Below are 15,249 nucleotides of genomic sequence, written 5' to 3' on the forward strand. Positions count from 1 at the left end.
ATAGTGAGTCTGTGGGGAGTGTATTTAGCACAGATAGCCCTTCACAGTTTTCATTTAAGTATGAATGTTTCTGTATCACTGTACACAAAAATAAATCAATGGTCAATGTCTGAGTCATAGTTGTTAGTGTATAAGACATTTTTGTATTCTGTATCCAATATAACGTTATTATTGTTCAAGAAGTTTCATTAATGTAATGATTAGGCTGCTAAATCTTAACATTCATTTTGCTTACAGGTGAATTAATGAGCAGGATTCCCATTAATAACAGAAGACAGCTTGGGAAGGTCCTTGTTCTCTGAGCATCTCAGTGTTCCAAAAGACTCACCTACAAGTCATCTATACTACAGTCATCAGTTCTTCTTTTAAGCAGATAACTTCATTTCTGAATAGGAGAAAATTTCTACAACTAATTTGTTGTAAAACATACGATGAGTCTAAAAGAAGAGAAGCCCTATCTGTGCTCTGAATGTGACAAAACATTTTCATACAAATCAAAGCTTATTGTCCATCACAGGATTCACACAGGAGAGAAACCATTTAAATGCTCTGAATGTAGCAAGAGTTTTAACCACAGGGCAAATCTTGTACAACATCAGAGGATTCACACAGGAGAGAAACCATTTAAATGCTCTGAATGTAGCAAGTGTTTTATTCAAAAGGCAGATCTTGTAAACCATCAGAGGATTCACACAGGAGAAAAACCATTTAAATGCTCTGAATGTTGCAAGTGTTTTACCCAGAAATCTAATCTTGTTGTCCATCAGAAGATTCACACAGGAGAGAAACCATTTAAATGCTCTGAATGTAGCAAGTGTTTTACACTAAAGGCAGATATTATGAAGCATCAGAGGACTCACACAGGAGAGAAACCATTTAAATGTTCTGAATGTAGCAAATGTTTCACCCATAAATCAAATCTTGTTGTACATCAGAAGGTTCACAAGAGATATAAACCATTAAAGACTAGAGCAGTCTGGTAACTGGACTTGGGGCATTTTCCCACCTGTCGTGATTTTCCTTTTATGACTTAGAGCTGTATATTATTAGAGCTAGGCAATGATGATGTGACAGCCCTTGTCACGCTCTGTAATATACTGCTGTTCTGCTCATGCTGGTGCTGGGACTAGTATATAGAAGAACTTTCTAAAAGAGAGTTACAGCAGCTCTTCTCAGTACTGGGATTACTTCTATGTCAGACAGAGCTATCAGTACTGAATATTTCTATAGGTACACTGCACACTGCCCTGTTATACACTACATGTGCTCCTATTGGACTTTGTTATAGCCTCTGTGTTCTTTACCTCATACTTTTCTATTACAGTTTTATCTCCCTCTGTTATGACAACTATGTACTCAGAAAGGGTTATTTAGTAAATGTTGAATATAAAATACTGGTTTCTGTACCCCATAACAACCAATCAGATCATCACATTTGCTGGTTTGAAGAGAGCAGGTTGCTAATAGCTGATATCTGGTTGCTATGGGTTACATCAAATCCTTGTGCTTCACATTCTGTTATTAGATAACTCCCAAGGAGGACACATTGTTCCCCAGGATACCTGCTACAGTCCTTCAAAACTATTTATTTTATACTCTACAGTGATCGACATCAGACATCACTGACAGGTATATAGACTGAAGTACCATGTTCACACAATATCTGTAATTACCATTTATGTCACTGACAGTTGTTTCTATCACACTGATGTTTAATAAAAACTGACATTGATAAATGTGTAGATTCTGTTTTTGTTTGTGGAACTAAAATATTTGTCAGTAGTAATGAGTATTATATACTCTTCTGCATTTTAGAAGATGGAACCAGGGGTGATAATTAGGTGGTCATCCAAGCTGACAGTATGACAACCAATAATGAAAACACAGCTAAGAACACATTAGTAACATACAGCAAATGTATTAGCTATGTGGTTATTTTGCGTAAACTGAAATACACACATAGGGGGCCTGATTCACCAAGGAGCGTAAATGGCGATTTTGTGTATAATCAGCACATTTAATATATGCACAACCAGAACTGGACCATACACAACTAAACACAGCAACGTTCAATTAATCTATGTACTCATAGGACACTTACTACAACTTATCAATTCTGGGAGGGAACAGTGTGGGGATCTAGCTTACGTCCTTATTATATGTACAGTAATGGCGTGACAAACATGAGCGCACGGAGATATATCTGATTCAAGCTTTGGGCATCTTACAGGTACTTGTTTATCTGCCGTATCTCTTGCTTCAGCTACAGGACTAGGTTAAGTCCTGATTACTAGTGATGACAGTCTTGTGCGCATGATATAACATGTGTTTGCAATCCGGAGAAACTGTAAAAATGTATTTTATGTTCGGTAGACATTAAGAACATCCTAATGAATGTATTTCATTTAGAGTATATATTTATATATACACCTTTTAAAATTAAAACCACATTACTCTCAGTAAGCATGACTCAATGAATCAGTCCCAGGGTCTTACTGCCAATCAGTAATTGCTCAGTAGAAGGAAAGATACATAGTATTCCCTGCTAGCTGCTGTCTCTCCTTGTCTCCTGTCCTCCAGAGGAACAACTACTCACTGTGTAAGGGTGGCTATTTAAGTACACTAAACTAACATATCCTCATTATATCTATATATATATATATATATACATATTCATCAGCTCCATTACCTCCCAATACCCTCAGACCACCTCCAGGCCCCGCATAAAATTACTGCCCTACTTGAACTGCATTATTTGCATGAAAAAATAAAAATAAATATTAACTATTCTGTACCCACCAAGTCTACTCCCATATAGATATGTCCTTTATGGACTCCCTTTTCATGCAGAAGACAACCTTCCCATAGATCATTCCCATTTTATGGACACATTATGGGGGTTTTCTTATAATTTCATTTCATTAACACCCCACAATATTACTGAATGCGTTTGGATTAATCACTGCTTTCAATTTGATCTTTAGCTCCCGATATTGATGCCTACATCAAAGACTTCTTTGATTTTAACACTTCTGACGACATTCCTCATCATCATCGTTTATATATAGTACACCACAGATACAATAGTGCTGGACAATCAGCTTACAGATATGACATACATCTTACAGATATGACATACATCTTACAGATATGTCAAACACGAATATAATAAACATATTAACTGATCCATAAATACAAGTAAGTACAACAACATGTACATGGATACACATGAGCTGGCATACGGCTGGTATGGATACAAGTAAGAGTTCAATGTGAGTGAGTGAACAAGGAGCAGAAGGCTCTGCCATATCATTACTCCTCTCTTTTCCCTGAGCATCATGTCTGACAATCTCATATTTTAAAAAACAACAAGAGGAAGTGCTGGTCTGGGTCATACAATGCTTTGAGGTCATAGGACTGGATGGCTGCAGTGCTGTACAGTGACAGCGATCATTAGACTGTAGCTAGTGAGTGGATACTTTGTATCCATGTGCAGGGGTTCCCAATACATGAAGTTTGGTCATATCCCTTAGAGGGAATATTGATCTGCATCTTTCATCAAGTTCTCTCTGTATCTATCACCATCAAGGAGGTGACGTATGTCGTCCAGAGGTGTTACAATAAATGACACAACCAAGATGTTTATGCTAAAAAGAAAAATGATATAGTCTGGCACTTTAAAACAAACAAGTAAACAAATCTCTATGTGTCAACATATACAAAAATATGAGAATTTATTTTGTACCCAACATAGCTATGTTGGGATAAGATCAACTGCCAACGCCAAGGCATCTCTTGTAGGTAAAAAAATAAATAAAACATGTAATATACCAAATTCAAAACTGAGATAACAACCGTTTTATTCATATAAACATATAAAAAGATATATCTAAAAAATATATTGAGATATAATAAAACACAATTTGCTATAAATCTCACATAATCCAGCATGTGATAATGGCAGAAATCTTCTCACCAATCTCATATAATGATGATCACTTTTCTAGATTGTAATTAATTACAAACACTCTTAATAGAACCATAGGACACTAAGCAATACTCTCACAGGACTGTTGTTTATCCCTTCTTAGTGCAGATGACCCATACATTGTAGCTGTCCTTCATGGGTCCAGTCTAACCGCATTCACCAGCAAGAGGGGATCCCTGCAGTCTGCCAGGAGATCTCTTAGGTGTGTTCTGTGGTCTGACCAAGATGGCTCCAATGTTAAAGGAAAACATTCCTGTTTGTAATCATACCGCTTTAAATGACAGCTGAAATCGGTCCTTTTACAGTGATAATCAGTGAGTCCAGTTAAGGATCTAATCTTTGAGTTTGTCAGAGCAGAAGTGATTTGGTTCCTGATGTGTTTCCTTACCAACTTCGTAGCTTCTTCAGAGGTATATAATCAGTCACAATTCAGCAGACAATGTGGTGAGCTTATCCCAATATAGCTATATTGTGCACAAAATTCTCCTAATGATGTTCATGCCTACACATGGTGGACGCTGGACTATATTTTATTTTTTTTGCACATACAAAGTGGTCTTAATTGTTCTGGCTGCACTCCTTGGTGTCACTGATCTCTAAAATGGTTCTGCTCTCTGTGGACAAAGCAGGGTGACCCCACTAGAGACCCCACTAGAGACAATTTAGCGGTTATTTCCCGGTGCCTTCTGTAAGATTTGGGGTTATCAACTGGCTGGAAACTGGAACTATTCACTGTATTGTGTGATTTTAAAAAATAAGTCAGCTTCTTTCACCAGTTTGGAGTTGTGCCCCAGTGATTAGAGAACCCACTGGTAGATACCATCCCTGGAATCTTTACACTCTCCTGAGAAATGTTTTCAGAAGAAGCCCAAGTTAAATGTCTATGCTCCCTCATGTTTGTGGTTCTCCCAGGGAAAGAGTTGTGAGGTGAGAGGAGAGTGTGATGTGAATATAATATACACGTGTTACTAATATGTAAATCTACTGTATGTTATTAAGGATATTAGTAGTCACCAAGGCTTTATATGTCTTGTATAAAAGTATCCTGCTTTCAGCATTGTGCCATTATATTGTTGTGGAACACATTGGTGACTTCTAATATCCTTATGACTTACAGTAGAGGGTGCATGGTCCTATATATGTGCAGAATGTTATGCAGCTGAAGATGCAGCTGAAGATGATAACCTCAATCCTATGCATTCCATGGGAATAGTGTTTCATGGAATAGAATGTACATCAATATTAGAATACATTGAAGTCACAGAGAAATATCCATCTCCATATACAAATAAAAAATAGATAAAAAATAAATTAAAAAATTAATCAATTAATTATAGAATTGACATCTTCACCAAGTATATAATGTTAATAAATCTCAAACAATCAGGGAACAATCAAGAATAGGAGAGAGGTTGTCAGGCGCCTTCCTGCTGTCTCGCAGAGCGGCCACCTGCGTCATCTCCTTGCTTAGCAACCAGACGCAGAAGTTCCCCCGCCGCCCGGTGCGGCCATCGGAGCATGCGCGTCCCTTTGCTAGGCAATGGGGCACTATGGATCAGCACAGCAGTGCTAATTAGGGCTGCCTTTTCAGAACACTATTGGATAGCGCTGTCCAATAATTAGGTGCCGCCCATCCCTGCTATTGGTCCCCTGGGCTTCATATAGCACTTCCTGTCCTGACCCCATTGCCAGAGTATCAGGTCTTCCTGCCTCCAGCATATTGTGTGTGTACCAGTATTCTACCTTGTTTCTGACTATTCCAGTGCTGCCTGTTACCCTTTGACCCGGACCGTTTGACCACCCCTTCTGGATTCTCCTTCTGTACTGCGCCACCTCTACGTTTCCGACCCGGCTTGTCTCACTATTCTCCTGGACATCCTTGTATACCGTGAACTACCAGAACGTTACTGACCCGGCCTGTCTGACTTCTCCTTGTATCTCGCTGTTGACTCGTGGAAGGACCGCAACCTGCGTGTCCCTGCAGCGAACCCCATACTTCCTTGCAGGGGTTCCTGGTGAATACCATGGGCACGTTAGACTCTGCACCTTCCTCCAAGTTGCGCCAACAATAGCAGGTACGCATATAATTGTGACAGTATACTCTGGCCATGACAACTGAGGGGTCTGGTGAACCGTCGGCTCGGGACTTACTCCTGCATCTGGCTCAGCATGTGGAACACCAGGAAGCCGCCAAGACGCATCTTCTGCAATGTGTTCAAGGCATAGCAACTCGTTTTGATGCCTTACAGGGGTCCTTACCCACTACACCTGCTATAACCTCTTCTACGTCTGCAGCTTCCAGTGTGGTTACGGTCTCTACAGCGGCCGCCAGTTTACGCATCCTGGCACCTGAGAAGTTTGACGGAGATTCCAGAAAATGCATGTGTTTTTTGAACCAATGCTCCATTCAATTTGAGTGTAATCCAGGAGCTTTTCCTTCAGAATGTACCAAAGTGGCCTTTCTTATCTCCCTCCTCAGTGGTCAAGCTCTTGCGTGGTTCTCACCGTTATGGGAACGTGGGGATCCCCTCCTTAGCAACTCTGAGACTTTCATTGAGGCGTTCAGAAGAGTCTTTGACGATCCCGGGAGAGTCGCATCTGCAGCTACTGCTTTGTTAAACCTCCGTCAAGGTCACCTGTCTTTGGGTCAATACGCAGTTCCGTTCCGGACCCTGGCTTCTGAGTTAAAATGGAACAACGAAGCACTGGTGGCAACCTTCTGGCAGGGTCTGGTCGACCGAATTAAAGATGAACTGATTTCTAGAGAACTTCCTGCTGATCTAGATTCCCTCATCTCAATGTGCATTAAGGTGGGCTTGCGCTACCAGGAGCGCACGCAAGAACGCATCCCTGACAAACGGTTCATGCCTCGGCTAGCACCTCAGTTTCAAAACCCCATCTTACCAGTGGATGAACCCATGCAAGTAGGACGTTCTAAATTGTCTTTGGAGGAAAGAGAGAGACGCTTCAAACAACGTCTGTGTCTTTATTGTGGAGATCCGGGACACCTTCTGAGAGTTTGCCCCAAGAGACCGGGAAACTCTTCCTCCTAAACGGTGGTGGGGAGGCCGCTTTAGGAGAGTCCACTGTTGCTCCCTACTCCAGAAATTCTCCAGAATTCCTTATGGCTGTCACCTTGAGCACCCCTAAAGGTACCTTCTCCACCACGGCCTTTGTGGACTCCGGCTCCTCCGGAAACTTCATTTCGGTGGATCTGGCATCGCAGCTCCAAATACCTATAAAGACTTTGCCTCAACCGTTATCCTTGACAGCAGTCAACGGTAGTCGTGTCACTCACGGCTTCATCTCCTCCGTAACATCTCCTGTTCGGTTGATGGTAGGAGCACTTCATAGCGAGATGATCCAACTGTTGGTTCCACCCAAGTCCATTAATCCCCTCATCTTGGGGCTACCGTGGTGAAGGATACATTCTCCCCAAATGGATTGGGGTCGCGCTCAAGTGATTGCATGGGGTTCCGGATGTCGTCTTAAATGTTTGTCCAAAGTCTTGTCTCCGAGATCCCAAGTTATGGCTCATTCCAAGTTAACCAGTATCCCTGCTGCTTATATGGAATTCCAAGATGTATTCATCAAGACTGAAGCAGAGACCCTGCCTCCTCTTCGTCCCTGGGATTGCGCTATCGTATTGTCTCCTAACCAACTGATTGCCAAGGGACGGACTTATCCGTTATCTCATCCTGAGACATCAGCCATGTCCCAATACATTGCAGAGAACTTGAAATAGGGGTTTATTTGTAAGTCTACTTCCCCAGCTGGTGCGGGTTTTTTTTTGTCAAGAAGAAAGATGGGTCGCTCCGGCCGTGTATCGATTATCGTTCCCTCAATCGCATCACCATCAAGAATCGGTACCCACTACCTATCATCTCTGACCTCTTTTATAGACTCAGTGGATCTCAAATTTTCTCTAAATTGGACCTTCGTGGGGCCTACAATTTGATTCGCATCAAGAAAGGTGACGAATGGAAGACGGCTATCTTCCAAACATTCGTCAACGACATCTTTCAAGACTTGTTGTATACTTCTGTGGTAGTCTATTTAGACGACATATTAATATTCTCTAAGGATCTGAAAACCCATCAGGAACATGTAAAGGAGGTCTTACGCAGACTCCGGAAACACCATCTCTATTGCAAATTAGAGAAATGCGTATTCGAAGTAACTCAAGTACCATTTCTGGGCTTCATTGTGTCAGGTCAAGGTCTATGTATGTATCCCTCTAAGGTGACGGCTATCTTGAATTGGCCTCAACCACAAGGGCTTAAAGCTATCCAAAGATTTATTGGCTTTGCTAACTATTATCGCCAATTTATTCCAGGATTTTCCTCCATCATTGCACCAATCACTGCCTTAACCCGGAAGGCTGCAAATCCTAGGGTTTGGTCCCCTGAGGCCACCGCAGCCTTTATAAGATTAAAGAAGGCGTTCTCTTCAACTCCTGTTCTTTCCCAGCCAGACCAGGAACAACCTTTCTTTCTGGAAGTGGATGCATCCTCTGTAGACGTTGGAGCTGTGCTATTTCAAAAATCTCCTTCTGGTTCACACGACCCATGTGGGTTCTTCTCCAGACGATTTCTTCCTAGTGAATGCAATTACGGAATTGGGGATAAGGAGTTGTTGGCCATCAAATTTGCCCTGGAGAAATGGCGACACTTGTTGGAGGGGGCCATACATCCTGTCACCGTGTTTACTGACCATCGGTTTTCATTCAGGAGGCACATTGCCTTAACCCACGGCAAGCCCGGTGGGCATCCTTTTTGCCCGATTCAACATGACACTCACGGTTTGTCCTGGTACCAAGAATGGACGAGCGGATGCTCAGTGTCGCTCATTTGACGATTCGGATTGCCTAAAACCTTTGATTCCTCAGCATATTTTTGATCCTTCTAAGATTGTAGCCTTCACTAGAACTAAGCCATCCTCACCTCCTCCTGGCCGGTCTTTTGTTGAACCCCATCTTCGGCTCAAGACGCTACAATGGGCCCATTCATCTCGGATTGCCGGTCATGCTGGAATAAAAAAGACTACAGCTTTACTGTGTCGTCGTTTCTGGTGGCCCACGGTAGGATTACTCCATCCACTTCCTATTCCTAATGCTCCCTGGGAGAGTGTGGCCATGGATTTCATCACAGATCTACCCTCCAGTGCAGGGTTCACCACTATCTGGGTGGTAATTGATTGCTTCTCTAAAATGGCACACTTTATTCCTCTAACTGGATTGTCTACGGTCGCAAGTCTTGCAGATATCTTCATCAAAGAGATATTCAAGTTACATGGCTGTCCTAAGGAAATTGTTTCGGACCGTGGAGTCCAGTTTACCTCCCGATTGCGGAGATCCTTTTGTCGCAAGTTGAGTATTGAGCTAAAGTTCTCATCGGGGTATCACCCCCAAACAAGTGGGCAGACGGAATGGATCAACCAGGATCTGGAGACCTTCCTTCGATGTTTTACTTCCGACAACCAGAACAAGTGGACTCAATTTCTTCCTTGGGCGGAATTCTCCCATAACCAACATGTTCATGAATCCACAGGGTTTTCCCCGTTCTTCATTGTCTATGGAAATCATCCTACATATCCAGATCCGTTTCCTGTATCTCCCTCATCAGTGCCAGCTGTAGATACACTCTATCGGAAATCTGCGCTCATTTGGGCCAAGACTAAAACAGCGTTACTCAAAGCCACACAGCATCACAAAGTTTTTGCAGACCGCCATCGTAGGGCCACTCCTCTTCTGAAGATAGGGAATCAGGTATGGTTATCCACCAGGGACCTGAAATTAAAAGTTCCTTCAATGAAGATGACTCCACTTTTCATTGGCCCTTATACCATCCTGCAGGTCATCAACCCTGTGTGCTTCAAGTTGAAATTGTCTCCTTCCCTAAAATGTCTTAACACCTTCCACGTATCCTTACTGCGACCACTGGTGCTCAATGAATTCTTCCGACCTCCTTGTCGGCCTCCACCAATACAAACTTCTGCCGGAACAGAATTTGAGATCAATCGAATCTTGGCCTCTCGTACTCTTCATGAGAGACAGCAATATCTCGTCCATTGGAAAGGATATGGTCCAGAGGAAAGATCATGGGTGGACAAGCAAGATTTCCATGCTCCTAGGGTTCTTAAAAAATTTCTCCAAACAAGAGGAGAGGGAAGAAGAGGAGGGTATACTGTCAGGCGCCGTCCTGCTGTCTCGCAGGGCGGCCGTCTGTGTCATCTCCCGGTGCATCTGGTTGCTTAGCAACCAGACGCAGAAGTTCCATTGGAGCATGTGCGTCCCGTTGGCTATGGATCAGCACAGCAGTGCTAATTAGGGCTGCCTTTTCAGGACACTATTGGATAGTGCTGTAGCGCTAATTAGGTGCCGCCCATCCCTGCCTTTTGGTCCCCTGGGCTTTATATAGCACTTCCTGTCCTGACCCCTGTGCCAGAGTATCAGGTCATCCTGCCTCCAGCATATTGTGTGTGTACCAGTATTCTACCTTGTTCCTGACTATTCCAGTGCTGCCTGTGACCCTTTGACCCGGACCACCCCTTTTGGATTCTCCTTCTGTACTGCGCCACCTCTACGTTTCCGACCCGGCTTGTCTCACTATTCTCCTGGACATCCTTGTATACCGGGAACTACCAGAACGTTACTGACCCGGCCTGTCTGACTTCTCCTTGTATCTCGCTGTTGACTCGTGGAAGGACCGCGACCTGCGTGTCCCTGCAGCGAAGCCCATACTTCCTTGCCGGGGTTCCTGGTGAATACCAGGGGCACGTTAGACTCCGCACCTTCCTCCAAGTTGCGCCAACAATAGCAGGTACGCATATAATTGTGACAGAGGTCACATGGTCTTACAGCTTACCAATCCCTATAGGAGAAAAAAATATATACCTTGAATCCTATGTGTGCTTGTTATGGAGGTCATGAATCACCCCATAAGGGATGAGTCAATGATTATATGACAATGGCAATCCAAATTACCCAGATTACACTTGAATAAAAGGCTTAAGGGCTTGATTAAACCCTCACTATATAACAAACTACATTATGTTATTAAATAGAAAGGATAAATAGATACATAGTTCTTTTTTCTGAAACAAGATAAGCAAAGAACAAGGTTAAGATATATTTCATTCCAAAAAGCATTTGAATTCAAATTCTTTGTTCAATCCTGTGGGTATTAATGAATTTAACTTAAAAATCCACATTATTTCTCTCTGTGATAGTCTATTAGCAATATCTCTACATTTTCAATCCCCTTGTATCAGATCTATGCCAATAATATTATTAATATCCTTAATGTTACATTTATGGTGATCTTTGAAATGCATGGATAGAGAGTGCAATTCATATCCTAGTTTAATGTTTCGAATATGTTTGTATATTCTACTTTTTAACGGACGTGATGTTTTTCCCACGTAACATAATGCACATTTACATTCTATTATATAGATTACATTGCATGAATGACAAGTAATAAACAAATCTATTTTGTAGGAATTATTATGAACAAGAAATTCTTCTATTTTACTACCTTGATGATCTGTCTACAGGGAAGACACTGTCCACAGCGATAAAATCCATTGGATTTAATTCTCCCTTGTCTTGGAGATTCAACAGAGGCTCCTTTGACTAATTTATCTTTCAAAGTTCGTGATTTTCTATAAATGAAAAAGGGTTTGTCCGGGAGAATCTCTTCAAGATGTATATCTTTGCCTAAATATGCCAGAATTTAGAAATAATTTGCTCAGTTTTCCTATGTGTGTTACTATAATTGGTAATAAAGGCTAATTGAAATTCCTTGGTGTCAGATTTATTAGAAGATTCTAAAAGGGATTTATGGTCTATCGAATTGATCTTACTCCTTGCTTCAATAAGTAGTTGGTCATCGTAACCCTTTATTTGGAAACTTTTAAACAATATTAGTATTAGGTTAATCCATTTGAGCAACAAGTTAATCCAGAGGTTGTCCTTTTGTCACTTCTTGTGGTGTTTTGTATTAGCTCGTTACTCAATTGGATTAACCTAATAACTATGATTTTGTGCTCATTCTGAGTGTTGTCCTGCTTGTAATATACGGGAGCTTTTTACATAAACATAGGATCCTCTGCACTCACCAACGACATTATTAATGCTATTCAAGCTGTAATCTGTATTTAAAATCAGGGAATGCCAGTTACACATAATGTAATACATGCTAAGATGACCAACTCACACCAAACTCTGCCTTTTCTAGCCAGTTCCTACACTAAATATAAACATGTATCACTATGCTAAAAATATTAACATAATCATCAGAAATTTATATGTGTGTGTGTGTGTCTCAGACTGAGAGTTTGGACCGTTTTACTATAAATACCGTCAATATTTCTATTGATGTATAATAATGAATTAGTAACAAAATATGTATTTCAGCCTAGGTTATAATTTAGGTTAACATTAATAAAATGTATCCCAAAAGCTACACAAACAAATTAATATCTAAATTGAGCTCTATACAAAATATAAAACATGTTCAATAGAAATGAAAACTGAGATGATACGTATGGAATAATAATAATAATAATAATAATAATAATAATAATAATAATAATAATAACAATAATAATAATTAAATAATTGCACAATTGTTTAAGATTAAGGCCCAAATAGTTTCCTGAGCCAAATTATATAAATATGCACTCAGTGGCCACTTTTACAGGTATACCTTTCTAGTACTGGATAGGATCAACCTTTAAGTTGCTGCCACATCATTATCTGCCTCATTTTAAAAACATTTTCTTCAATTTATTTATTGTTAATTTTGTTCACAGAAGCACCACCTACAAAAAATATGTAAATTACTTAATTTAATAGTGAGAAGGTGGTGAGTAATTAATCACCTGTGCAGATATATCACAGGTTTTAATTTTGTGTAGGTGTGCAGATAAGCCTTCATAGTTTTCTTTTAAGAATTGATGTTTGCTTGGCAATGTACACAAAAAAAATCCAATGGTCAATGATTGGGTCATATTTGTTAGTGTATAACATATCTTTGTATTCCTTACACAACATAACACTAGTACTGTTAAAATAGATTAATTAATGTTATAGGCTTCTTAATATAAACATGTTTTTTTCTCATAGGTGAATTAATGAACGGGATCACTCTAAAAACAAGAGACATTTCGGAAAGCACCTTGTACTCTGAGCATTCCATAAATATACCCTCATCGACAAGTCATATAGACAACAGACATTCATTCTACATAAACTCTTTTTGGTTCATACAATCAAATTTCATTCAATAGATAAAACCTTCTACAAATAAGTTCTTTCTCAATAAGTGGACAGAAGTCCTATCTGTGCTCTGAATGTGACAAAAGTTTTACTTATAAATCACAACTGAATATACTTTAGAGGACTCACAAAAAAATGAAACCATTAAAATGCTGTGAATGTAACAATTGTTTTACCCAAAAATCAAAACTTGACATCAGAGGATTCACACAGGAGAAAAACCATTTAAATGCTCTGAATGTAGCAAGTGTTTTACCAAGAATTCCAATTTTGTTGCACATCAGAGGATTCACGCAGGAGAGAAACCATTTAAATGCTATGAATGTAGCAAGTGTTTTACCCAAAAGACATATCTTGTAAAACATCAGAGGATTCACACAGGAGAAAAAACATTTAAATGCTCTAAATGTATCAAATTATTTACCCAGAAATGGAATCTAACAGCATTATAATTATTAGGGTACACTACTGTACATTGTATATTCTGTACATTATATTTTCTATTAGTGAATATTGTGTTGTAAAACAAAGCTGGGTTTATATGTGTTGTACTTTAAAAATCCTGATAAGACACTGTACATTATATGTATCTGCTTTATACTATGGTTGCAGTGTGGTTAGATATTCCTGAACTATTACAAATATTATTGTACATTTGTAATATATTCGAAAGCATATTTATGGACATTTCTAGTTTAACACCTAAAAGTATGAGTCATATATGTAAGTACAGGAATAATTTAGATCTGCGATAATCATAAAAGCCTTTTATTGCACAATTACTTAAGATTAAGGCCTCAATAGTTTTATGAGATAACCATTGTATAACATACTTGTCAACATTTTAGATTACAATTCGTAAGGTCTAAGCTTGAAAAATCTCCTCAGTGTATCAAAGCGGAACATAGCACCGGATCCTTTGGGTGTTACTCGGAGCCCTGAGAGGTGCACCCCTCACCTCCACGGAGCAATTAGCTAAGAGATGCAGAGACGGAGTTAGTCGTTTGATACTCCCCACGTGGAATCTACAAATGCAAGTATTTTGCTAATATCCACGGATTCAGGCATTAATTATACGGTAGTGGAGAATAAGATATACTCTAGGAGACTGAACTTGTTGATACTCCTGTCTAGCTGATATCAAATTGAATCGGACATTTATAAATATTTCATTGTAGGAGATCATGTCTTGGAGCGGTATCATTATATGGAACAGCAATATAATTTTATTGATATTGTTAATATTTATTATGCTATAGATATTGTATTGCTATAAATCTGTTCTACCATAATCTAACAAAACAATTTTGTTGTACAATTAAGATTATAGGTAAAAATAGTTTCATGAGCCAAAAATCAATCTATCTATCTATCTATCTATCTATCTATATCACACAATATATATATGTATTTATCACACAAACACTCAAACAATGAAAAGCAAAAAACTTAGTGCTACACTATGATATTCTCTATCTTTTTTATGGTCAAAACAGAACATTTTTTTAAGAGAATCTTTAACTAAATACTTGAAGAAGGCAACAGAAATCTTAGATAAGATTTATATCCAATTTCTTTTGGTATATGGGTATTGCTTAGAGCACATCACTGTTTATTTAAATTTGTTTGATAACACTACACTGTTTGGTGCTTTTTGTGTGATTCTATGCAGATGTATATAATTGGAACAGGTGTTCAAGGAATGAGCAGCCTTCTGTATGGTGTTAATTTATTTGATTTTTATTTGTTTATCACTAATATTGTGTAATCAGTTAATGTCACAAATTGTATTCCTGTGAAGATATATAGATATGCACTTAGTGGTCACTTTATTATGTACACGTTTCTAGTACTGGTTAGGACCCCCCTTTAGGTTGCTGCCACATGATTTACTGATTATATATTTACATGACTCCAGAGTGCCTCATTTTTAACACTTTTTCTTCTTTAGTGTACTTATTTTGAATTTTATTCACAT

The 15,249-nt window shown here is 39.5% G+C and overlaps 1 protein-coding gene across 1 annotated transcript in view; it reads left to right on the forward strand.

Moving 5' to 3' along the window:
- Positions 1–13,723, forward strand: part of LOC142149622 (uncharacterized) — a 276,122-nt gene extending 262,399 nt beyond the window's left edge. The window contains 3 exon segments of the mRNA XM_075204945.1: positions 448–944; positions 13,317–13,383; positions 13,464–13,723. Of these exon segments, the coding sequence (XP_075061046.1) occupies positions 448–944; positions 13,317–13,383; positions 13,464–13,723 (824 nt within the window).
- The last annotated feature ends 1,526 nt before the right edge of the window (positions 13,724–15,249 follow it).

Source organism: Mixophyes fleayi, chromosome 4 (assembly GCF_038048845.1).
Source record: "Mixophyes fleayi isolate aMixFle1 chromosome 4, aMixFle1.hap1, whole genome shotgun sequence".
Lineage (NCBI taxonomy): Eukaryota > Metazoa > Chordata > Amphibia > Anura > Limnodynastidae > Mixophyes > Mixophyes fleayi.